A 25,871-nucleotide genomic window follows, 5' to 3' on the forward strand; every position below is an offset into this window, starting at 1 on the left:
GACAGGAAACAAAACGTTTTTGAAAAAAAAATTCCCGTCGAAAAGGAGCCAAAGTTCAAGAAACCCAGATCCGTCTATGTTGTAACGCCATGCCCTTTTTTCTTCTCCCTGGTGCAGGTGGGATGAAATGATCCCACAAACACACAAAATAAAATCGATGCCACATCATGAAAACCGTGTAAGGCGTTCCCATTCGCCTTGCTGCTGGGAAGCAAGTTGTGGCTGCGAGCCGGTATGTTCTAGTCTTCGACAGATATGCGTATTAAATGGTGTATGATGAAATGTTGCGAAAAATCGGCCAGGACGTTTTGGTTGTACAGATGAGGTAGTACAGGTGGAAATGGACCGCCAGTATTAGTAGAGTTGTAGAGGATAAGTATGGGTTGGGTGTGCATGATCGAATAAGACACGCGGTAGCGTAGAGAGTAGGGGGGCGGTTGGATCCTCTCGAGATGTCTCGCGTGGGAAAAATCATCGCGTTGGCCTGAGCCCGCGGACCAGTGGAGATGTGGAATTCGTTCGTCGGATCGTGCTCATGGCACGTCAATTGCGTGTCGCTCATCATGATAATCAGCACGAGGCTGATTTATCGAGGCTTGGGGCGAGGAGGAGGCTTGGGCACTCCAGTCGTGTCGTAGGCACCACGGCCCATGTTGGAGGCGGGAGTGATCTCTCTGACACCCATTTTGAATATTGGAGGTGCTTTCGAAAGCGAGAACTGGTTGGAATTGAGTTTCTTTGAAATCGCTTGTTAGCCATGATTCGATCAAATATCTCTCGAGGGTAGCGAGGACAGAGCGTCAACTTTATACAAGCCAGACGCGACATGACGGTGAAGATGGTTACAGGGCAGTCCGGTGTAGGACATGGGAGTATGCCGCACAAGGTGTAAAAAAATTGGCTAGTGGATGCCGTTGCTGCAACTCTGACTCACAATTTAGAACGTCGTAGTGCGACGTGTTGGAAAGCGGCCTTGAAGACTTGGGTGCGAGTGTCTTCAGGAGATGGGATTGGTGAGAGTTGACGGGGATAAAGAGGCGGTGATGATGCAAGGAGGCCTGGGTATGTTGCCAAATTGGGCGTCACCAATGCTGCTCGGTTGTTTCGCAGAAAATAGGAGGAGCTGAGGCAAAACAGGCGGTCCGGAGGAAGCGAGGGAGTGTATTATCGGCACCGTTGCATGTGGATGGCTCGAGCAGGATGGGCTTTGCGCAGTTGCAGACGATCAAGTCTTTTCTGTCGTGTTGTGGGTGTGCCGTCGGGGGGTTGGTTGGATATCGAGACGGTTGGTTGCGCAGGTCTCGGAAAGTCGCTTCTCAATGGGGAATTCCCTTTTGTGTTTTGGTGATATTATTTGATTCGGTTCGGGATCGGGGTCTTGGAATAAACGGGTTCCCTTCTTCTGATCCTCTCTGTGAAGCGCAGGTCGCGGAGAGTATTGCCAGGTATGGTAGGCGTGTAAGGTGAGGTGAGGTGCTGTACGGTGCGGAACGAGACGAGACGAGAATGGCTTGCTGCAGGTTCTCTCGCTAGTCTACTGAGCTGAGAAACGGGCAACAACTGCTTTGCTGGTGGGTCGCGCGAACTGCTCTTTTGTTTGGAGTGTTGGCAACGTTGGTGGTCCCAGGGACTGCGGTGAGCGTGCAGGAGAAAAGGGGGGCGCGTCTATTGTGTGTGATGGAGCGCGCGCTGAGAGCTGGTGCTGCTGCTGGTTTGATGCTTGTGCGTGGTGGTAAAGCTAGTGGATGCTGGCAAGTAGCGCAGAAAGATGTAGAAGACTGGATGTCGAACGTGAGAGATGTAGAGAGACCAGAGCGATGCGCCGTTGAGGAGAGGGGGGAGAGGATGGGAATAAGAAGGAGGATGGTAAGTGAGGATAGGAACTCAGAAGAATGGAAACAGGAGATGACGGATGGGAGGGAGGTGATTAAGAAGGTCTCTCTCTCACACACACACTCTCTCTCTATCTTATTCCAGACGCCCCGAGCGAGAATGGGAAATTTTTTCTCGTTCGCAATGTAAAGTAGGTAATGTAATGTCAGGGCGGGAGCGCAGGGAAGGGGGAGGAGGAGGGTTCATGGGCTACTGGCGCTGGACTGGAACCATGTAAGGCGACTTGCAAGGTGAGGTAGGGCCAGGAAGAGGTAGGTACCTTTTTTTTCCCTTCGGGGCTGTCTGGTCAGGTCCAGGACAGGTCTGGTCTGGTTCTGGTAGGTAATGTTCCTCAGGTTTGGTGGTTCCTTTTTTTCCTTCTCTTTCCAGTTTCCACCCAAAAATTAAAGGGCAAAAAAAAGGGAACCAAGGGAAGGGATGGATGGGGACCAGCATCTTTGGTTGCTGCCGCTGCTCATCCTGCAAGCTGGAAACCGCACCCTCCCCCCCCCTGGGCGAGACGGCTAGGTCCTAAGCAAGGTACCGTGGTACCCAGACGGTAGACCCCAGGCCCCAGGCCCTCCCCTTCATGTTGTCCAGGGGGGGGGGAGGGAAAGAGGGATCATGGATGGAGAGAAAGGAGGACTAGGGGGGGGGAGTGTGGCATTAGCCAGCCATGAAAGCCACGCCAGGCCCTGGCCTTCCTTGCAAGATGCCCCGTCCCATGCCACGCCACGCCATGCCATGCCATGCCTATGCCAGGTACCCGTACTCCGTACCGGGCCCCAAAAAGTGAAGAGGCGTTTTGGGTACGAAGCAAGGTACCTTAGCTAGTCCTCTGCAATGCTGCATACCTGTAGATAGTGCGTACCCAACTTTAGCTACCCGTACGTAGCCCGTTCTGTGCCTGGCACCTTGCCTTACTGCGTACCCGGCCAAGGTATCTATTTGCTGCTCTCAGAGGATGAGCAAAGTGAACACAACACACTTCAGGCAAGCCAAACGGGTATCCTTGCTCCATGCCGATAATCAGGTACGTATGGATGATCTTGACTGCCCCTGGATATATCCGTACATAGCATGCAAAGAACGAGGGAGAGCAAGAGATCGAGATACCTAGACAGCTGAACAATTCCGCTTGTTCCTGGGCTCGATAATTGTGCGTAGTAGTTGTTGCCCAGAGGCGAAGGCGAGGAACGCAACAAGATCAAAGTACAGAGTAGAGTTAGGTTAGGTAGCGGCTACCTCACACCCGCTTCTTCCTCCTTAGGCTATCGGGGAGCTCCTGGAACTGCACCAATCGAGACTAGAGCCGTGCCGTGGCTTCTCGCCGGTGGTGCGCACTGCGTGACTGCGCAAGCTTTGGTGTGGCAGCAGAGAGAGCGAGAAAGAGTCAGGTCTCAACGTCTCAGCGCATTTGGTCTCCTTTTGCCTTTCAGGGAGAGAGTGACTGAAATGATGAAATGCCCTAGCCCGACCAACGTGAGGCGGCGAGGTGAAGCAACTTGTATGGTGCTTACCTTACCTTACTTACCTCACCATACTTTTCCGTGTCCTATTTTCAGGTCCAAGTGTCTGTCTGTCTGTCCACTACCTACTCGTCTCGCCGCTTGTCCCCAGTCCACCTATCCCGTACCTAGTATTAGCTGCTGATCCTACTTTGCGCCAGCTGGTTTTCTGCCAGCACTTTACTGTTGAGGCCCAACCAACATGGTTCATGTCTGCACAACTGGCGCGACCCGGGGAGAAAATTCAATGGCGAAGCGGCCAAAATCGCGGCCTTGGAAAGGAAAGAGATGGTACGAAAAGGAACCCGAGAAAGAGAAAAACAACAACAAGAAGAAAAGAGAGAAAAAAAGACAATGCGCCAATGCAAAAGGGTCTGCGATGACTGCTTCCCGGTACATTGGGCTGGTCCACTCATGGAAGCATGAGAAAGAGTACTTCCTACAGGGCTCCTCATGTAACAGGGCACCTGCACCGCATCGCCGGTACGGATACCGTGTCTACTCCGTATGTACGCAAAGTATCAGTCTATGAGGCATCCTGACCACAAGAGCATCCGCAATGGAAGTGAATCACATCCATCCGCTTGGGGCAGCCAGACCACTGACCAGCAACTAAGGTAACTTCTATCCCACAAGAAGGACCGCCGAAATCGAAGATGGGGAAAGGGAGAGAGTACGGAGTACGCGCTACGCAGCAAGAGAAAGATACTTACCTTGAGCCTGGTGCCCCGTATTGGACGGCAGTGAGGTCAGGTATCCACCGCTAGGTGCATGGAACGTCAACGCCGAGGTTCCTTTTGCCGGTACGTATCGCTCCATCCGTCCTCACCTTAGGCTCACCGGAACACTTGGTTTTCGTCCCCGTCTCCATCTTTGCTAGCAGCTTGCGGCTTGCCCTTCTGCTTGTCTCCTGCTGCGCATCTGCACTGACGGTTGTCGCCCCTACCAGGGTCTTCCTGAGATACCACGGAGAGCAGGGGTCATTGGCCTCCAGGGGTGCACTCTATCCGACCAATTCATCCATCCGTCCACCCATCCACGCATACATGAATGGTGACGGACGACTGGCGGACGAGCCTCGACGTTGCTTCCAATCCACGTTGCCATGCTGCTGATTGCTGTGTGTGTGTGTGCGTGTGTATGTACCGATATTCGTATGTGTCCCTCCCATGCATGCTTGCATGCCTCTCTCCCTCCATGCCTCTCTCCCGCACTTCACCTCTCCCAGGCTTCTACTTCCACCTCCAGAGCCTTTACTCAAACGTAGCGCCTGGAGAGAACCCTTGTTCTACCTGCTGCCGACCTGTCATTCTGCCGCGATCCTTAGCGCATGTTTTCGCTGCAACCCGATTCAAAACGCTGCTGTCGCATGCTTTGCCAAAGACTTTCTGTTTAGTCAGTCGCATCCTTTAATTAGCTTCGCCCTCACGGCTCACTTCAGCTCAGCTCAGCTTGGCTGTGTATGTGTGTGTGTGTGCACAGCATTCATCGGAGCCGGTGCTGCGGTAAACAAAAATAGCTACTGGCCATGCGTCATGTCGTGTTAGTTGGAGGGGGAAATCGCATTCAGGAGGAAAAGGGAAAAGAATAGAGAGTCTGGATGCTTTTGCAAGCTTGGTTCCCGATATCCCTTCACACGCGAAGAGAGAGGGGGGAAAAAACTTGCTCGCTTGCCAAACTTGCTGCACACCCTCTCTTTCGCTTTCTCGTCTCTTCTTCCGCCCATTCTTGCTTATTGTTGCAAGGCTCTCCCATCTTTGCATTCTGATGAGGGCTGCACGTCCCGTCTGACTCTCACGACTCGGGCGGGTGTGGGCTCTAGCTGCGGGACAAACCGAAGCAGCAATGTGAACGAAGGGTCGCATTACACGGAGGCATCCATGCCGATGGTTCTCGGTGATTACAACTTTGTGTGTCGCGTTCCCTGTGATGCCTTCGTCGGTCATCCATGGCCAGGCCCAGCCTGACAGCACCGATATGCTGCTATTGTCCATGTGTGACTGTCCGACTCAAGATGCTGAGCGTCAATCCTACTGCCTCGTACATTCCATCCCTTGGTTCCTCGAGCAGCTTGGGCGGGCGGCCGGCGACGACGACCCGGGCGTGTCACACTTCTCCCTGCCGTGCTCCTCATTTCGGGAGGGGAATGGTAACAGCGATCCGTTGCCCATCGTCACGCCTCCTCGCGTCGCTGAGCCCGTGCCCTCTCGGTGAGCACCGTCATATCCAAGCACTCGACATTAAACATCCTAGCTGCTCCTTTTGCTTCTTCCGCTTGCTAGTTCCCATTGCTTCGCTTCAAAAATTTCTTCCCAGCTGTCATTCGGGGACAGCTTGTCGGGCAAGGAAAAAGGCGTGACCAAAATTTCGTCCGTATATTCGCTTCGATCCGCGCCTCTTCCGTCGGCTGATTCATCATAATTGTTGTTGTCTGCAAAGTGTTCATTTGCTTCTTATATGCGGAATTGGTGCTATTACGCCGGACACGAGGACAGGCCGCGGAACTGACCTCTGTTGTTTGAGCCTTGGGATTGTCCCGTCGGACGAAACACCTTGAGAGGCGGCTAGATCCAGCATGTTCCGTCAATAACCAATCCATGGCATGCAACCAGCCAATTCCCAGTTCATTTTCGAGGCTAGTGTGCGACCTATCCGTCGTGCCTCGCGATGAGCCACAGCATCTTATAATTCGTTCCCGTCCTGGATCGGTGCTTACAACACCATCCTGTGTGTTAGACCCACGTTTTTGCATTTTGCACCCTCCCAGAGCCGACCTTTCGCGTCCCCTTTGGCCAGTTTGCTGGCGGGAATCAGATCAATGGCTCTGTCAAATTCACGCAACCTGGAAACCTCGTTCTACCACAGAATAGGGAGGTTCTGCGCGCCATGGCACACTCGGGATCGGGGACAAGACAACCGCTGACAGTGAATTGACTGTCGACCACGCTGCAGTGTAATGTTGAACCTGCAGGTTCCAGAAAAGTTTAACCATGTGTCGTCATCATCGCGAAACACGAACTCAATATCTCGCGATCCAACAGGAATTATTGACGGCCGCTCGGAATCCTCCAAAGTTTTCCCAGCGGCCGCGGAACGACGGCTGAACGGGCGACACTCGGTCAGAGGTACACGGGCAATATGGGACTTTGCCAATGTTTCTTGGACGGTACGCAGCTGTGCACCAACATATCAACGGATGGCAACTGGCATGCGGTCCAAGATCCGCTTAGCCAAGACATTGATCAACTTACTGAATCGTCAGAAACCTGACGGTCCGCCCGTCCTAACGTGTACCTTCTTGTCTCTTCTGACTAGATAGGTGACGGGTTTTCCGTTCCGGTGCCGGCCGGTTTAGAGATGTAAGAATGAGCTTCTGCCACAAAGCGATGCGAGGATTTGCGTCAGTTCTCATATCCGCAAATCTCTAGTATCCGGAGAACCGACAGCTCCTGTGCGATTGACAGTGAGAAAGAGAGCATTAGATAAGGTAATCGGCCTCCCTGTCAGCCGATGCGCAAAGTAGGCACAAATGCGTCAGATGATTGGGCACATCGTCTGAACTCTTCGGGCTCGGCTTGTCTAGTCTGTGAAACTCAGTCGATGATTCCGATTGTCAGTATCTCTTTGGGAGTGAGGCAATTCTGATTTCTCAGGGACATAGGGTGCAAGACGGGATGAGCAGGGGGACTTGGTGGCGATCTTTTAACGGTGCATCCTTGAGCATGCTTCCGAGGCAAAAACAAGAATTCCCAATGTCCTCTCTTGATGGAGGCGATCGCTCGGTGATACGGTGGTTAGGTGGGTAAAAGGCCTTTAGGCCAGCGACCTTCCGTGTCTGTCACCTCCGAGTAGTAGGTGAGCATCGCGTCAGGAAGATCCGCGGCGGATTTCTCACTAGCCTCTCCCACCGTGAAGCCCCTCAGACGAAGATCAGTCCGCGGTAAGACTGTTTCATCTAACAACGATCGCCACGGCCTCTGTTCTCAATACGGCATGTAACAGACTTGCTGGCAAGCGACCAAACACTGACCGCTCGCCCAAAGGAGACAAGCAGGCGACGGGCTTCAGTGGTTGCATGGAGCGAGCGGATCGCTCCCGTCCGCTCGCGCAGCCAATGTCATCGAGGTGGCACACCAGTCTGGTGATTTGCAGAAACGCCGATTTTGTGAGTACTTGGCGACTTCACTATTGCAAAGCACAGATCCGTTTCCTATCGCTGATTGCTTTTTGACTGCGCCTTTCTTGGGAAGAATTCGCTTTGGCGCCGTGATAATACATTGCCTTTAGTATAATCGAAACTGATGCGGTGATGAATCCGTGGCTGTGACATGGATTGGCCACAGTAATGAAAAGCTTTGTCGCTGGAAACACGTTTCTCATCTCATGTCGAATTCGCGGCGATTGTGCATGCAAACCAACGATCTCCCTGTCACAAATGATGATTTAGGGAGAGGGCGAGGCAGCGGCAGCGGCAGGGTTCCCAGTTACCGGGCAGAGTATTTTGTACGGTAACTGCAGTCTCTCATGCCAAGTGAATCGTTTGGTAGATGGTGGCCTACACGATCAATCATCACCTCTATCATTGTCAGCATTCCAAAAATGACAGGTGAGCAAACCTCTCGTTCAAGACGGGCTTGGCTTGCTGGGGAACGAACAGCAGCCGCAAACAACCATGTTTCCACGGGAGGCAAGGTACGACAACGTCCGTCGCCTTTGTTGTCTCTCGTCTCGGTAGCCATCTCGCGTAGCGTTGTGTCCCCATTGCTCCAAATCGGCGGACGAGACAACTTTCCCATCAATCAATCTGGAACCCTGCAGACGTCGCCTTTCTCTATCGTAATGTATTCGTAGCTGTCATTGCGCTGCGGTCGTTTGTTCGCATACCCCTCGGCCCCTTCCATGTCGCGCGGCCAAGGCTTCCCTGTCTGACGTCCTATTCAGGGACCTTTGTTCGCCCCTAGGGCTCGGTGACAGGGACCTGAGCACTGTCCTTACAGTGAACTTCTGCTGCATCGAAGCCTTCCAGAAGCTGTGGAAGCATGGAAGCATAAGGTAAAGTAGGCTTGGAAGCCCTGCAGTAGCCCTCGCCCCTTCGGGAACTGGCTCAGTACAGGAAACCCGCCGTTGGGGTTGAGAACCCCCTGGTAAAAGGGTGGGTAAGAAGTGCCTCCTCCACCTAGCAAGTCCACTCGGTAATATGTACTATGGTACTTCGCACCGTGTTGTCTTTTCCCCGGGAATGCTGATTGCACTGTGTGTTTCAAGGATCCTCGCGGGATCGTGGCCCGGTCTGTTGGAGCTCTCGACACCGGGCCCTGGAGGCTGGTTGGTGCTGGTATCCAAGACGCCCTGTCGATGGCCTGGAGAATAGGTATCCGGGCAGCTGGTTCTCGGGGGAGGATACCTTGCGGCCGAGAGCAAAAGATTGATGGCCCGCCGGGTGTGGTCTGAGATAAATCAGCGTTTGCTGAGAAACAGGCCTGGTAAAGCAAGTTGCGACCTGACGAGTTCCTACAGCACCCATATCCATACGTAGGATGACGGTTTGCCATAGGTGGAGGAACCTGCCGCGGCAGGGCAATGTCATGGTACACGTGTCCAGACAAATGCGGTACGTACTGCCCTGTTGTTCCCGTACCGCTCAAAGCAAGGTAATCAAAACTGTTGGCACCGCCGTTCCTGCATTAGCCCATTCGCCGGCTCGGGTCTGCTGGGGGAAATATGCGATGAAACAGGGGTAAAATTGTGACCCTCCTCGGTTGGATACCGAGGAACCGGTCATCCATCATTAAGAAGCTCATGCTTCCGCCCCCTTTTCGGCAGACCAGTTGCTGTTAAACGTGAGCCGGTGGCTGCAAAGCTTCTCGTCTTGATGACCGCCTCGATGTCCTCCAGACAAATGGTCGCAATAGGTGTTGCTTTCCGATTCATCGTTCGCGAGCAGATGACGCCCAACGATGCTCGCGTACTCATGCGTGCAAGTCCCGTTGCATTTGAGGTCAATCATGTGACATTTGTGGCAAAGAGGGTGGTGCCCTTGCTGGCCGGTCAAACGGTATCCCGAGGTCTGATGAGGTTACACCTTGTCAAAGCCCAACCCAACCCAACGGTGAGGACCTGCCACCACTTCGGCTAGCTCCACCAAGCCATGTGTAACGCGCCTCCGTCCATAATTCCGCATGCTGGGCTGGCGGATGAAGCCGTGATCCTTTGTGCCCACCTTTCGTGGCTTGCGATCCCACGACCAGCGGCAGACGCCGACTCAAGGTGATCAGATTGGAGCGAATTTCAACGTCCAGGAACCTTGCAGACAAGGCTTTCGTTGCCGGGCACTTGGGACCAACGGAAAATTTGAAGGAAAACGGCCCTTTTGGCGACCCCAGCCATGCTGGTATGGCGACAGGGTGTGTAGGGAGCATGAACTTCATCGCTGGTCGGGTTTTGGTGGGTGCCACGTTTGGTGAAGGACTCTGCGGAGTACGAAGCCTGCCCCGGAGCCAGTTCCGACCAATTGCCCACAGCGTGGATCTCTCTTCAACGGGGCCAGCGCCACGTACGTACTCTAGCCGCCGAGACTGAGTTGTCGGTGAAGGTTACCCCTAATCTCTGTAAAAACTATGCTGTGTTCAAGCTTCATAATGACCCGAAGGTCAAGGTGTCGAGTTGGTGCAGGGCCCCTAGTCTGGCTGAGGGGGTACGGAGATCCCGTCTCGATCATCCGGTGAAGAGCTCGTATACTAAGGGACACCGAGACCACAGTGGATATTGATAGCGGATCGAGTTGGCTATTGAAAATTTGATCTCCAAACTCTTCTGAGGGCTGTCTCGGTGAGCAAGACCGCGACGTAGCTGTATTCAAGCGCGGAGACTGAGTAGGCGCTGCCCAGGAAGCCCTAGTGCTGCGGCCCGGGGACTTCCTAAGGCAGTAGCGCAAGTTTGTTACAAAAGACAGAGATTAGTGATGGACATTCTGTCGCTCACCGCAGATGCTCGTGACCTGGCCAACTGGTTCGCGAATTGCTGAGAGGCGTAAAAGAATTATAGAAGTGTCGTATATTCGCACTACCCGTACTGCGTACATACTCTCGAGAGTCAACGGGAACCGTGCATCCACTTTTGCGATGCTGAAAGATGGGTCTAGCGAGGCTATGGAAGGGTTCCAGAAGCTTTCTCCTTGGGCGAACGCAGAGAGTTTGAAGCGACAGGTCATGACTCAGCCCTGTCGTTTGAGCCTGTAGCGAAGGTAGTTATCCGTGTCTGCCTACAGATAGGGATAGTGTTGCTGAGTATGGAGTGGCATTGGCTGCACAGACCACACGGCATTTTGGAAGTCTCGAACCGGCTGATTGCGACTGGCCCAAGTTGATGAGGATGTTCGGAGACGAACTCTATGGCGAGTCAGACCGGGCACCTACGTGCTGCGGCTGGAAGCGAGTGAACGTTTCTTCGCATGGCCAGTTCGGTCAGCTGCATCGGCAACGTTAGGTATCCGTAGTGGCATCCTCAAAGACATGCGGTGAAAGGCTTGCATCCTTGACGATTCGAAAAGGTCCATCATCCATTATCCATGATGAGCTTGCTCGTCTGGCGTCTGTGAGCGTCGAAAGCCAGACGGTGTGAAGGGCTTAGGGCACAGCAATCAAAGTTCAACAACAAGCCACTTGCTTGCTGAAGTTGATTGCCAAGTGGGTGGTTGGTGCTAGCTGTATTCGTACTGGCTGTGGGCTGTCACAAAGGTGCCGTTAAAACCTAGTCGGGGATGAGATGGGACGGAGGGATGGGGATTGACCTCGTGGCACCGGGGAAGGTGTTCCGCCTGGTGAGCGCGGGAGTCTGCCGGTGAGGGATCCATGATGCATCTCAGAAGCGGTGCGTTGCGATGCGGTTTGGTGTGGAAAGGGTGGAACCAGAAGCAGCAGCTCAAGCTGTGACCATGACCATGTGGTGACAGCATTGCAATGGTGATTGTCGTGTTGGCCCTTTGGGACCCTGGGCGGAAGCGTATGCAATTTTAAAAATTTTCTCGTCTTTTTTGATGACAACAACCCGGGGATCCTCAAGCTCAGACGGCAGACCGAACTTTGCTGGGTCACAGGTGTGGTGGTGGTGGTGGAGCCCTGTAACCGGCTCTCGTTTGCGTCACCCCCCGTCCCAGAATTGTTCGCTTGTTCTTCTGGAAAATAGGATCTGCGGTGTCACCCTGCCCGAGGGCATATGGATCATGTTTGCGGGGCCGAGAAAATGTGTCTTCTGTTTGGGACAGATTGTCGCGTCGGCGTCGTCTGGGGGAGGGTTTTGAGATGATGGATCTTTGCGGATTTCCCTCTCATGGGGATGCGAATGGAAGTGAGGACAGGAGGAGGGAAAAAAGGGGGCAAGCCGACAGCAGCAAATGTGAGCAAACAGCATGTGAAGATTGCCCTAGAGTAAGGTATCTGATGGATAAGGAATGGAAAGGAAGGAGTACACCGTACCTTACGGCCACGGATATTCAATCAATCAAAGAAAGGCGCAAAGGTGTGACGGATACCCGCCCACACCTTCCTCTAAGGTACCACTTCACCGAGGGCAACAGCCGCACACTTACCTAAGGCACCTACCTACCTCTCCAAGGTAGGTTCCTTCCACTTCTCTACCTTCCATTTGGCTTGCGTCACCTCTACGGAAGCGAATGAGAAGGTGCTACGTAACCGTCTTTTGCCGGGCCGTGCCTACCTGCAGCCGGTTGTTGTTGCTATTCCTACTATTGTTGTTGACCTCAAGGTTGCCTGCCATTGCCGGTTTTGTTGACTTCCATTTACCCAACAGAGGACGGGAGGGACACCTCGCGGCTCGACGTCGGAAGGAACCCATAATCGAAACACTTGGAGGCTGGAACTGCGCACTTTCTTTTTGGGACCAAGGTCAAACATCTCTGAGTACCTTGTTATCGAAGAAAGTTAATTCTTTCTAAGTCATAAGTACAAGAATATAGTTTTAATAAAATAGTATAGTACCCACCCAGCACTTAAATTAAAATACTTTTTTAAGCTTATTATAAAAGAAAAATAACTATATTACTAACTACCTATTATCGAGGTTTATAAGTAGTACTATAGCTTTAATCGCTATAGCTTTAACTATAATAACTTCGCCCGTAATAAGTAAAAAGTCTAGTTATAAGTCCCTTAAAAACCTCTTATTAAGAGCTATAAGAGCCTCCGAGTTAAGTTAAAATACTTACTAAAATACTAATAACTAAACTAACCCTACGATAATAACCTTAATAAAAGACTTAAAAAAAAACGCTAGAATTTTCGCCGTTATTAAATACGATTTACAAAGCATAGTAACGCGGCCGTAAAGTATTACTAATATATCCTATGCTAAAAAGGGTATTATTAATATTAATAAGATAGATAGGGCTATATTAATATAGTACCTCGGCTTCCTCCTATAGCTCGAGAATAATCGCTTTAAATAGTATTAGAAATTTATTAAAAAGCTCTTTCGAATATTTTAATATATTTATTATTATCTCCGTAATAATAAAACTCCTAGCGCCTACGTATAAGAGTAAGTTACCTACCTCTAAATAATAATATTAGCTTATTAATAAGCTATTAAAACTACGATTCTAGCGATCCTTTAACGAGGGAGAGGGTAGAATAGAAGAAAGGATAGGAGAAAAAAGGGTTAAGGTTAAATAGTGCGGAATTCGAGGGTAGGGTAGCGTCTACATGTACTACGGCAATCCTCTAGTAATGCAAAACGATGGAGTTAAATAGTGAGGTCAAACATCTCGCTCTCGTTGCCTCACCGAAGTAAGGCAAGGCAAGGTGAAAAGAGATTGCTCGGCATTCCCTGCAATCTGTAAACCCATCGTCACCGAGGTGAGCCCGTATACGGAGTACCGTGTACCAAGTATTGAATATACACGCGAGGTAAAATCGGTGGATGGGGATTCGATCCTGTTCTCCACCACCAACATCTGCTGAGAGTGTGCCGAGGATCAAAGACAAGTCTGACAGGTGCTTTCTTCTTCCATCGCTGAGCATGCCCGATTCCCAAGCACTTGCTTCGATGGATGGAGAAAAGAAAGAACCGAGCTTGTCGTCATATCCCTCGGCTGTGAGCCCACATACGAGCTCGTCGCCGGCCGACTCAATCTGACCTTCCCCCCGTTACTGGTGACCACCGTACCCACCGCCGCCAACCACTCAGTGGACAAATCGTGGTGTGACTCCTTGTGTGTTTCGACGTCTACTGCCTAGAATAGGAAATTCAGAAGGCAATTTTCAGATACCATTGGCGTGTGTGACAGTACATCTCTGGAATACCTCAATGGAACAAAAATCAGCCTTGAGTTGGTTCACAGGATGTGGGTTGAATGTCTTGTTTTTCTAAAGACTTGGATACCGAATCCTCGAAATATGGTATTTATCTTTCGCAAATCAAGACCCTAAAACCTGTATCTACCGAGTAAATTAGCCCAATAGAGGATTTAAACATATCCTCACCTTCACCCTACCCCAGCTAGTGTTCTGCTTGCGATGTTCTTGAAATGCATCGTAAGGAGCAGCCCTATGCTTGAGAAGCGGGGTTAAGCCTTCAGACACAGGGTGAATGTGGATGAATGTCTACGGAGAAGAAGAACCGGGATATATAGATATATAGATATACATTGTGCCATATGCGTGTAGTCACACGTTGGACGGGAGAGTCTGCCTCATCTGGGATGGCTTATGAGCTTTTATAAACTGGACTCGTCTACAACCACCTGATTACACTGTTAACGACAATTAATTGTTCATCATCAGTTTCAGTCCATAGGCACAAAAGCTGCCCACATTGCTATCATGTGAATGGATGCTGGTGAAGGTCTGGCATGATATAGGCGGTTGGCGGACTTGGACTTGAAGGGGGGGGGGGGCTATGCTTCGACGAACATGAGATGAATTAGAGGTTGTGATAGACCGCCCAGAAAGTAAATCTATATAGCCGCTACGATGTGAGCGTTGGGGCCATCGCAGGATGAGCAAGCTACGGATAGGTGAAAGTGGCTGTTAGTGAGAGCCTGGTTCCGTTGGTTCCAATATCTATACATATGTCAATGTCTTGTTATAGAGTCGAGTAGAGATGTCTAAACAAGGTATACCAATGAAGAAAAGGAAAATATACTCATCTTTTCACGTTTCATTTTGCATAATCATCAGGTAGTTATGACAAAGGTAGACGAGAGTACTGAGTGTATACCTTCAAATATCTCATATAGATTCCTAGTTTTGACGAGATGAGCCGCTCAAGTGATTGACTGATCAACTAAACTTCAAAGGAATCGTATAGTTCGCCAGCTGTCTGAAACAAAGTCCCTAGGAAAGGAAATGATCGCATGGAATCTTCCACAAGTGCTTCTGGATGACGAAGCTCAGTCGGTCCATAGAAAATGCGAAGCCGTGGTTTCATGGTCTGGTAAAATGGCTTACGACTTGCTTTTCTTTCGGCCGAAGAAGCACGTCAACCTCATTTCCGTGATCTAGGGAAGAGGACATGAAGTCATCTTCGATAGAAGACGGTGTAGGTCAATTCGTACTTGGATCCCGACCTGTTCCACAGGGTAAACGGCATTTGAATAATACTTCGATAGAAGAGCAACGAGACGTCGCAGATTTGTCAACAGAATCCATTATAGAAAGACGCCATATCAAAGTAAGCCGTCCAATTGCAATGTGCAGAAACTTCTTCAATGATGAATGCTCATCTCAAATCCACATTCAGCGCCGTAGCAACAAGAATAGATTTGTTATTACGGTGCCTTAATTCAGCTGGCAGCTGAACAAGCTCTCAATAAAGCGGGAAGGAAGCTCTTGACGATTATGAGTACCAGTGAAAGCTTTTCTGCAGAGACAACCGACACGATCGAACGGTGCCTTGGCTGGCTCCTTGATCATGACCTGATTCTGGCAGGTTTATTTCGTTCGATAGCTGAGAGCAAGCAAGGTTCTCACATCTCTCGTACCTACAATTCATATTGTTTTGGGTAGATTCCCCGTTGTATATCTTCCACTGGTCACGAGACGGTGGATGAAGCACTCTCTTGAGGGAGCCAAGACGTGATATGGTGTCTATCTGTTACATTTGTCCGTCTGCAACTTCAATCTGCAATCTGCTTACTGAAAGTTGGCTTGAAATACGCACCGTAATGATCTGTCATTACATTTGCGAGAGTTTCTTGCTAGGTGCTCTGGAACTACCTTGTCTATACTCCGCCAATGTACTCTGTCATTCTGGTTTTCTGCTCGCTTGATCATCCTTGTCTCAACCTCAACGAAGGGTCATCCTCTTGTGTTGCGATATGAGGGCCGAAAAGAGGTCATTGGAAGGCATCAAGGGTCACGACAACGGGCCTTCCACTGACATATGAGTCTTACACTCCGCGGGGGAATCGCGGGCTATCCCCACAACTTCCCCCGTCAACATACATAACGTACACAGGCCAATACCGGATTTTTGAGCTTCGTATCGGCCGAAAGCCTTCCCACGCTGACGCGTACACCAACATCTAGAGACTCAAAAAAGACATGAAGGATGTTTACTAGTACAGAATAGACGGCTCGCGGAGACCGTCTCCCTTCTCTGAAGGGCATAGGCCACAACGTCTGAGAATGTACGAACTCCAGTTGTGAGGATAACAGTAGAGGTGGTCTCATGGATCACCCGTTGAACAGTGCCGTTGAAATTCGAATGTGTCTTTCCGACTCGTCTTCGGTGATACTAAGATCGACTAACCTGCTTACTCGGAAGAGGGGAGGGTTTGCGTGCGTCAGAGGCCAACTTGAGCTGTGCTCTAAGGGAACGAGTAGCTACTCGCCCAAGACATCTGTAGTGCGGTTCTGTAGCGTAACGGTAGTCAATATGAATGTTAGAGGTAGTTTCTTCCCCATCCTGGGTCCGGGTATTTAACGTTGGATCTAATCTCCTCCTTACGATCTCTGCTGCCAAGAAGGTATGAGAGGAAGAAACGTATTCACCCTCAAGTCATCATAAGCTACTGCAGTGTGTACGTGAGAGAGAGCTTTGGGGCAAGTACTACCTAATTAATCGGTAGTCAACCAACGTGGTGAAAGCACCGCCTTGTGCCGCTACAACGTTGACACTGAAGAGAGACACTAAGAACATACTGCGGCAGATCTTGGATGGGAAGACGCTTAACATACCTAGTAGCAAGTCCAGCGAGCGTCAATGTCATTCTCGCCAGTACTGCACTATTCATCTAGTCTTGGTTTGACCGCTTCGAAAAGCCAGACCATTTCCACTTCATGCACTGCTCGAATCATGGTCAGCTGACCAAGTGCACCGCACAAGTTCGTTGCAGATAACGGCATCGAGCTCATGTCCGGCGCATATTTTGTGGAGACCACGGCCGCAAAAAGACGGCCAACAGATCCTACTTCGCCATGAGCTCCAATAGCTGTCCGACCTCCATAGATACCGTGTGATCCGGTCGTCGAATGGAGTTACCGAATGAATGGTTCGCAAGTGACATGGCAGCATTGATAGTTGCCACACGAGGTGGCCACCCATTCGGGCGACAGAAAGACAAGCTGGAGCCGCGCTGAACCACTCGCCACGTGGCTTGGGGGAAGTCTGTCAGAATGAAACCCTGCTTGCATCTCACTTGGGGTTTTCAAGATTCAGCGACCCGAAGTTCTGGTTCGGAGGATGGTGGTACCGAGGGGGAGGCTACTTGAATGTGACAGACAGCTTCGGCGCCGACAAATGGTAGGCTTCGATGAGACGTACGTCGCTTATGAGCTGAGATGGCTTGTTTTCACCTTGATCCGTTCAAATTATAACTGAGAACGACTTTATGGGATAGAATTTGAGCTACAGACTGACATGGATACGAGAGAGAACAGAGAACTAATTACGCCAAGGTAGACCGTATAAGCGACGCAAGAAGTTGCTAGCCTCAAGCTGCAGCAATAGGCTCACGGAGAACACATAGTCTAGTCTATGGATGGGCCTGGCCAAGTTCCTGTGAAGTCGCTTGTTCAAGATGTCGACTGTGGCTTGCATGTTTTCAAAGATTGGGTGTACAAAACATCTTTCTTTGAGATATCCGCATAGAACATTGCATCACCAGTAGTCGTGACAGCTCCAGCTCCACGTGCCACACAGCTGACTTTTGGTTCTGCAGTCCGGGGGTGTCCCAGGAGGTTGGCAGATGTGTGTGTGTGTGGCTTGCTTTAGGCCAAAATTGCTTCCCGGGGTGGTGTGGACGATGCGTGCCAATCAGAGCCAGTTGCGCAAATGGCATTGTTTAGTTTCATTTGATCTTTTTTACGGCAAAATTGCGAACTGTTCGTTTAGACTTTTTATATTGATATGACCATGGGGTCTCTATATTATCTACGAAAGAAATACCCATGAGGATGGGAAAAATGAATTGTAGCCATATATCCTGATTATAGGTAGTCAACCTCATTCTTAGTCGTCAGAGGAATTACAATTGATCACAATAACAGCGAGGATAGGTTTGGACTTGTGGATAGTTCAGAGTTGACGGAAGGGAGGAGGTGCCTCGGAAATGCCGTCGCGGCGGCAGCCTTTGACCTGCGTGCCTACAAGTATGATGCTACGGGATACCCTGACCTTGCCAGGCAACTCGTGACGGATTGTTGGTGCAGCTGCAGCATCGGCCAGAAAAAGCTTGACTTTGATCAGAGAGGAGAAGTTGAACATCGAGTGGCGCAGAGCGGGGAAGCAGGGAGAAACATCTGGGGAAGTGGCACTAAAACCCCGCACCTCAATTTCTCCGGCAAACTTGAACCGTTCGCAGCCCAGCGTGATCAAGACCAAGAAGCCATCCACATCCGTAGAAACTGCAGAATACCTTGTACCGTACTCGGGTCATCGGGATAATGCGCACGCGCGCCAATGAAACACGCATAAACGCCTTTCCCGACACCGAGCCGTCCCCTGTTTCTCCATTCTCTCTCCCCAACTCCCCACCCCCGGCATCTATGGACCATGGGGAATCTCTCCTCTTCCCCCAAGTTTTTCCCAAGGTCCCAACGTCGTCATCGCGTCCGGTCCGGCAACCATACCCCGGACTTTGTGTCTTTTCTTCCTCATTGCTGTTGGAACGTCGATCCAACCCACCAATCCAAGAAGGAACTTTTGGCCCGTTGTCCTAGCCGGCCCTGTTCCTGAAAGCTACCCAAGCACCAAACGTAGCCAACCACGCGCCAATTGTACCCCGCTCGTCCCATTGGAGAGGGTATCATCGCCGCCATTCTCGACCTCGCCGTCGGCCCAGCCTCGCCCTGCCCTGCTGCTTGTCCGGAGCTGGCTCCCCTGCACCTCACCTCAATTCATGAGCAATTGGATTACCTAGCTAGCTACCTTACACGGATACGCCTACCTTGGGACTTGCTCCGCACGCTCATACCCCGGCTTCCTGCATCTCGGCTCGCCCAACGTTACTTGCCATTGACCGCGAAAGAAAAAGCTTTCTCACGCTACGACTAGCTAGCTAGTCAGTCATTAGCTCGGCCCAGCTTGTTTTGTTTGTCTTCTTCTTGCCGGGGCCAACCACCAAGCACCAGACACCAGACAAGCGAAAGGATTCCACCACCACATGTTCGTCTAGACGCTCCAGTAACATCATGCCGTCGCATCCAATCCGTTGATCGGCCCTTGCTACTGCTTCTTTCTGCCCTCGTCCTTCTCTTCTTCCCACGCGTCCGGGATACGGTGTACCTCTCCCCGACCCGTCATCCCCCTCACCCCAGAGTAGAGTGGAGCTGGTTCTCTGCACTCTGCGGCCCTGCTCTGCCATCCTCGAGCTGCATAACGTAGCTTCGTTGGTCCGATGATCAGAATCGTCCCATTCTTACTGCCATGTGCAAGTCTCTCCGCTCCTCCCGCATGAGGGGAGGAGCACCATTGCCATTGGGATATAAGCTCCCGCTTCATCCCACCTTCCCCTCTCACAGGCTCTGCTGTCCGTCCTCCTGTCATCATCCTCTGTTCTGGCCCGCCGTCCTCTGTGCTTCAATCCTCTGTTACCTTGCCTGGCACACCTACACGATGCGCTCAACATTCCTCCCTGTCGCCGTCGGAGCTCTGCTCGCCCCGGCCACCTCCCTCGCCCAGTTCGTTGGCGGATCCGGTGGTAATACCACGGCTCCCTCCTCGCTGGGTCCTGACAAGGACGGCAAGTACTGGATCTCCAGCGAACACATCAAGGCCGCCTTCATTCCCTACGGTGCCTCCGTCTCCGACTTCATCATCAACGACAAGTACGGCATCCCCCGCGACATTGTCGCTGGCTGGGACAACGCCACCTACTACGAGACGGATCGCCAGCACCCCCATTTCGGCGGTGTCCCTGGTCGCTACGCGAACCGTATCAAGAACGGCACCTTTGAGATCGACGGTGAGAAATACCAGATCGACCTCAACGACAACAATGGCCTCGACACCCTCCACGGAGGCTCTGACGGATGGGACTGGCGCAACTTCACCATTGTCTCCCACACCAACAACAGCATCACCTTCTCCTTCACCGACCCTGACGGAAAGGAGGGTTTCCCTGGCGAAGTGGTGTCGCTCATCACCTACACCCTCAACGGCTGGAACTGGGACTTCAAGATGATCGCCGTCCCCACCACCAAGAAGACGCCCATCATGCTCAGCTCTCACACCTACTGGAACCTCGATGGCTTCTCCAACAACGAGACCAGCTTGGCTCTCAACCACACCCTTCACATGCCCTACAATGGCCAGAGGGTGGGCGTTGACAACATTCTCATCCCCACCGGTGAGATTCTTGCCAACGAGAAGGGCTCCGTCAACGACTTCTGGAGCGCGCCCAAGCAGATTGGTGCCGACTTCTCCAAGCCCGAGCTCAAGAACAACTGCGGTTTCAACTGCACCGGCTATGGTAAGCATGGACCAATTCTTATCGCAGAGTGCACACATGAAAGCTAACCACACAAATATAGACAACTGCTGGATCGTCAACCGCAACGACCTGGGCCCCTACAACTGGCGCACCGAGGGTTACGTCGCCCGCATGCAGTCCGAGTGGTCCGGTATCCAGCTAGAGGTCTACACCGACCAGGACGCCTTCCAGATGTACAGCTGCAGTCAGCAGAACGGCTCCGTGGCCCTCAAGAAGAGCCAGGGTCTCTTTGACGACGCCAAGTTCCCCCGCATCATCCCCAAGTACGGCTGCGTCGTGCTCGAGGTCCAGGACTGGATCGACGGCATCAACAACCCCGCCTGGGGCCGCACCAAGAAGCAGATCTACGAGCCCGGCGGTGACCCGTACGTCCTCCAGGCCAGCTACCGCTTCAGCATCAACTCCACTTCCAGTTCGTAGGAGGACTGCGATTGAGTGATGCTTTGGGAGTATAGTGCTGGAAGGGGGGGGGATGCGTGAAGAAAGCAGGATATTCTATTCACCTTCACATATTTAATGATACCATGAAGAGGGGATTTAGCATGAATGGCGGAATACCCGTCTGGATTAATGAACTTTATCGTAATCTACCTGATCGACCCGATGATTGTGTCTTATGTATGAACTGTTGCTGTAGCGAGGCCTCACCTCGACAACACCATGCTCCTACCCCCACTTCAAAGCCCATATACTACCCTTTTGTGCTGCCACCAAGCTGCCGCATCACCAACACCAGGCCCTTTAATACCACTCGTCACCCCCATACCCACCATCCAACTTTCCCTCCCCCTCCAACAGCCCCAACTTCTCCCTCACCCTCGCGACCATGGCCTTGCCGTACTCTGGCCCGGGAGGCGGCGCGGCTTTACTCCCGTCGTGCCTCAGCCACGGAACCTTTCTCGACGCAGCCGCAACCCCTTGTTCGACGACGGCGTTCTGAAGGGATTTTACGGCCTCTTCATCGAATGCGCCACCCAGGACAATGGCGCGGGGCGGAGAGGCATAGTTTCCGCTGCCGATTGTGCTGGTGTCTGGGTGCTGCGGCGGTGGAGAAGACGTCAGGAGGGCTGGGATGATGAGGGCTCCTGAGGCGGGGGTGGTGATGAAGTGGATTACTATTTGGGGGACTGTGAGCCTCAATTCTTCAGGACTCTCTCATCAATTCGGTCTCATAACTCGATCTCTCACTCTTTTTTTCCTTCTTTTTGTCCAATTCCGGGGGTTGGAATGCGCTGTCTTGGGAGCTTACCTTCATATTCCGGCTTCAGGCCCTCGATGACGCCGCGACCAATCGCCTCTGTCTTACCGCATAGAATGATCGGTATCGGGCCGGATGAGTCCTTGTGATCACCTTCTGTTGCTTTGGACTTTTTGTCGAGCATCTCGCGCAACGAGGGCTGCTGACGCCGCTCTTCGTCTGATTGGTTTAGGGCGTCTTGTTTCGCCTTGTGAGACCACAGCTGCATAGTTGGGGGAAACAGAAGAAGGTGCACCTCTATACAATCGGGCAAAACGAATGGTGCGGATGTGTCTGGGACTTGGAGATTTGGTCTCAGATTTGAATGGAGAGGGGGAGAGCTTTCTTCAATACCTATAAGAGGTTTTGCTTTCTCGTGGTGGTGTGGTTTCTGTTGTCTCACGTCAGACTTTGGGGTAGGTACTTCGGTAGTTTGATCCTACCGCGTTGAACCGTTCGGATCCGGATCCGGGGGCTAGTGAAAGCCGACGTCATTTTGCGAGTAGTGCTTTGAAGGACGGATGTACGGACGGGGGAAAAGGTAAGCCAAGCGGGCTCTTTCGGGTATGGTTATAATCCGTCACTTTGCAGGTAATGTGTAGCATATGAGATGACTTGGTTACGGCAAGTTTCATCTCTCAGTATGCTCTCGTTCATTGTAGTTTAATGGTTACTGAGCAGTGATGAATGCAGAGCACAATTTAAATGTGTTAAATATGTATATTAGTTGTCTTGATATCGTGAAAAAGAGAGTGCACTAATTCGCTGGACGACTTTTGCTATAGGAGAAAGACCAGATCTACGACATAAAACCTGAAGCAGGTCCAATCCAACATTAATTCATTACGAAAGATGATTTCGAACCCAACCTTTAGTTGGCAAGCCCATTCTGCGCAAGGAAATCCTGGATCTTGCTAGTGACCTCGACGTGGGAGTAACTCTGTCATGATATGCGTTAGAAACTTTCTCAAAATCATTTCAGCTCTACAAGAGAAAAAACTTACAAATGCCAAGCCGTGGCCAGCATCGGGAACAACATAAGCCTCAAAAGAGCTCGCATTCTTGATCAGCGGTGCAACGCCGGCCGGAATCGAAGGTAGCTTAGGATTGCCAGTTGCAAGACAATCACCACCGCAGAAAGGAACGTCGCGTTCTAGGAAGGTCCAATCGTTAGCTTACACTGGGCTCTCCTTCCTATGTCAAATGGATAGGCTTCCGCATGTGCTCTCGAGACTTACCACCCGTGATGACAAGAACAGGCTTCTTGAACCCGCTCGTCGTGCCAGCCTCGCCGCCAATGGTGAGCAGCTCACCCACAGTCACCGGCTTGCCCGTCTTATACGCCGCCGTCAGGATGGCAGGGTCAAAGTTATCCGGCGCGAAGAAATTAATGTGCGCGCCGCCCTCGTACGCAGGCGCAAAGTAGCCATCAACGTAGTCGCTCAGCGCGGGAATCTGGTTCGCCTGGATGAAGGCCCCGCCCAGCAAGAAATCCGGGAGGAAGGTGGCGTTGGCGGAGAACCCCGTCAACACCAGACCGTCCGAGGCGTCCGGGTACATGGCGGACAGCGCGTACGAGTGGACGGAGCCGAAGGAGTGGCCGACGTGGACGTACTTGTCAAACGTGCAGGGAACACCCGGGACGGCGCCCGCGCGGAGCTTGTCAGTCAAGGCTTTGAGGGCGGCAAGCTCGAGGAAGCCCTGGATCTCGTTGACGGGTTCGCCGCGGGAGGACTGGGCGATGCCGAGGCGGTCCCAGGCGAAGGTGGAGTAGCCGTAGTCGTCGACGGCGGGGCCGACGTAGCTGTAGTTGTAGTTGTTGGCGGAGAAGTCCCAGTAGCTCCTGTCGAAGCCGATACCGTGGGTGAGGATCTGGAGGACGGAGCCCGGGCCGGAGTCTGGTTGGCAGTAGGTTGAGGCGAGGTGGTATGTGCCTCCGACTGTTGCGTACTAGGCGATGGACAAATCATGTTAACATCGTGTAATGTCTTTTGGTGTGTACTATGAGCTATGGGTGGTGGGGGAGTCCTTACATCTGTGAGATGGGTTGCGGAGAAGTTGTTGCCCTGCTGTGCCAGGCCTAGCATGATATTTGTGACATCGATGTTTGTCTTTGGTGTTGAGACATTGAAGACGCCGTTCCGTGATGTGATTGACACTTCGACTGTGAGGTTCTGACACGACTTGGCCGCGGCAAGGGTCGCAAAAGCAACCGGGAGGGTTGCTGAAAGTAGCTTGACCATCTCGATGCTTAAGATGAACGTTGTGAGACTGTATAGACGGAGTGTAAGGGGGCGTCTTAGATTGAGTTGTCTTGGATCATGTCTAATAGCAAAGGGATGTGGACCAAGCCAGGCTGTTATACTTATACACTGGCAAACTGAAATGTTCTAATACCAACATTTTTCCGGGTACTACTCCATCCGCAACGGGAGCTGCGATTGTACGAGTGGAAAATCCTCATTTGCTCTCGCCCGCATACCCATCCACCCAACAAGGTAGCTTCAACCATGACCAGCACCATTTCCATCCACCTGGCACCTGCAGCCCATGATGTCAGCAAAGTAATTGTAATTCACGCCGTCTTAGAACTTCACTAGCGGGCCGCAACTCGCATAAAAAAATGGTGGCGTTCAGCGCACACATAGCCGCCCAAGCAAAGCCAAGTTTGGCTAAGTAAGCCTACCTAGCGAAGCGAGTTCGCGCGAGATCCCCTCGATCTTTCCAGTCCTTCTTTGGAGCTTCCGGGGGTTAGCTCGATGTGCCGAGCTAAGGCAAGAAAGCAATAGATAGCGTGGCGTGGGTTGTGATGTGTAAGGTACCGTACCCTCTTGGGTGCTTCTTCCTCTGCGATCCACCCAAAACGTTTGCTCCTCCACGACCGGAGTCACGGAGTTGATACATCCCATGGGCCGGAGCCCAGTCCGGCTCACCGCTAGGCCTCATGCACCGTTTCCGAAAGGGGCATTAGAGGCATCAGAGCAAGGTCCGAAAAGAGACCTGCATTCAAAAAAAGTCTTTGATTGCCCCCCAATCATATTTGCCGCCGATCTCAATTGATGTTGGGCGGAGTTATTACACGCAGACACACACGGCAGAGAAGACTCGATGTGTGTGGAAGAGAGAGAAAAAGAGAACCCCCAGTCCCAACTCGTTCTACGTCCGTCTTAGCGGCAGCCCCAACCGAACGCCATCGATGTCAAGACATTGCGATCCCCGTCCCATGTTTGCCGGTCCTGTCTCCACATGAGCTTACGGATAGGCCCAAAACATGCAAACAATGGGCAAGGGTGTGGATGAGAGAAGGTCCAAGGAGAAGAAGCTTATGCAGAAGCTTCAGTCATCCGTTTTTTCCCTCCTCACTGGGGGTCAATTTTTTTTTCTCTCAAGCTTGGAGTATTTGTCAGTCATGTTGGAATCAAATAGTGTTATGTATGTCTGATGCCAACCATCCCACGTTGTTCGTCCACCGCCTTTGCCTCCCAGCCTCCCCCTCGCCATATCCATCTTCGGTCAAAGGCAAACGATGATAAGCGCCCGTGAATGGTGCTATGCAAGTAAGTGTAGGTAGGTATTTGGAAAACACATGGTGCCGAATGTTCCGCCACGACGCCACCACTGAGTCGATTTAGCTTCTCGGAGCGGAAACGGCTACTAAGCATGGCACATACGGGGTTAGCAAGCAAGGCAGATTCAGAATCCCATCGAAATGGAATACCTATCTCACCTTCGGTAATATGTGATAGCCCATCACCGTGACGTGACGACATCGAAGAAGGTGACGAGTCCAAGATACACTTCCACTCGCACACAATCACAATCTTTTGCACACCTTTTACCGATTTGGAACGAATCGCTGGGACCTGGCTGATTCAGCAGACGGCTCGGTTACAATCTCACGAGTGAGGTCGCCGCTTGCGTACACCTCGACGAATGAGAGTCCCATGTGCCATCCGAGAGAGCCCCGAGACATGCATTGCTCGCGTACCGTGATGGGCTTGCTGCCGGCGGTCGCTTACTCACGTTGTCCTCTCACTAACCATTTTTCGGGGAAGGCTAGTCTGTGAAAACCCTGATGTGTACTGGCAAACGATTTGTATTTGACGATTCTCAGTGAATCCCCCTGTTTGAGGACGAGACTCTGAGCGGATCTTTCTGACTACCCGTCTCCCAAGCGACTGAGGAAAAGAGTCCTTCCATCCTTTCTCCTGGATATGTAGGCTCGGTCGTCTGGCATCTTCGTGGCCTGACTGGTGTGGCCGCCCATTTTTAAACCCCCCTTAAAGATACTATGCAGACCGAC

The 25,871-nt window shown here is 51.8% G+C and overlaps 5 protein-coding genes across 5 annotated transcripts; 2 read left to right on the forward strand and 3 right to left on the reverse strand.

The window, feature by feature from the left end:
• Positions 1-586: 586 nt before the first annotated feature.
• CTAM01_07131 (uncharacterized protein) lies at positions 587-12,155 on the reverse strand (the record flags this gene model as incomplete). The annotated part of the gene is made up of 3 exons (XM_060523156.1): positions 587-736; positions 3,407-3,427; positions 12,096-12,155. The coding sequence occupies 3 exons, from the start codon at positions 12,153-12,155 to the stop codon at positions 587-589; spliced, it is 231 nt and encodes a 76-aa protein (XP_060382287.1).
• A 6,128-nt stretch (positions 12,156-18,283) lies between these two features.
• CTAM01_07132 (uncharacterized protein) lies at positions 18,284-18,559 on the forward strand (the record flags this gene model as incomplete). The annotated part of the gene is made up of 1 exon (XM_060523157.1): positions 18,284-18,559. The coding sequence occupies one exon, from the start codon at positions 18,284-18,286 to the stop codon at positions 18,557-18,559; it is 276 nt and encodes a 91-aa protein (XP_060382288.1).
• Positions 18,560-19,454: 895 nt separating this feature from the next.
• Positions 19,455-20,751, forward strand: CTAM01_07133 (aldose 1-epimerase; the record flags this gene model as incomplete). The annotated part of the gene is made up of 2 exons (XM_060523158.1): positions 19,455-20,310; positions 20,372-20,751. 2 exons carry the CDS (start codon positions 19,455-19,457, stop codon positions 20,749-20,751), a joined length of 1,236 nt encoding a protein of 411 aa, XP_060382289.1.
• Positions 20,752-21,072: 321 nt separating this feature from the next.
• CTAM01_07134 (uncharacterized protein) lies at positions 21,073-21,797 on the reverse strand (the record flags this gene model as incomplete). Its single annotated transcript, XM_060523159.1, has 2 exons — positions 21,073-21,446; positions 21,581-21,797. The coding sequence occupies 2 exons, from the start codon at positions 21,795-21,797 to the stop codon at positions 21,073-21,075; spliced, it is 591 nt and encodes a 196-aa protein (XP_060382290.1).
• A 642-nt stretch (positions 21,798-22,439) lies between these two features.
• Positions 22,440-23,811, reverse strand: CTAM01_07135 (uncharacterized protein; the record flags this gene model as incomplete). The annotated part of the gene is made up of 4 exons (XM_060523160.1): positions 22,440-22,508; positions 22,573-22,721; positions 22,807-23,518; positions 23,602-23,811. The coding sequence occupies 4 exons, from the start codon at positions 23,809-23,811 to the stop codon at positions 22,440-22,442; spliced, it is 1,140 nt and encodes a 379-aa protein (XP_060382291.1).
• Between the last annotated feature and the right edge of the window lie 2,060 nt (positions 23,812-25,871).

Source organism: Colletotrichum tamarilloi (genome assembly GCF_030869305.1).
Source record: "Colletotrichum tamarilloi strain Tom-12 chromosome Unknown Scaffold_21.1, whole genome shotgun sequence".
Lineage (NCBI taxonomy): Eukaryota > Fungi > Ascomycota > Sordariomycetes > Glomerellales > Glomerellaceae > Colletotrichum > Colletotrichum tamarilloi.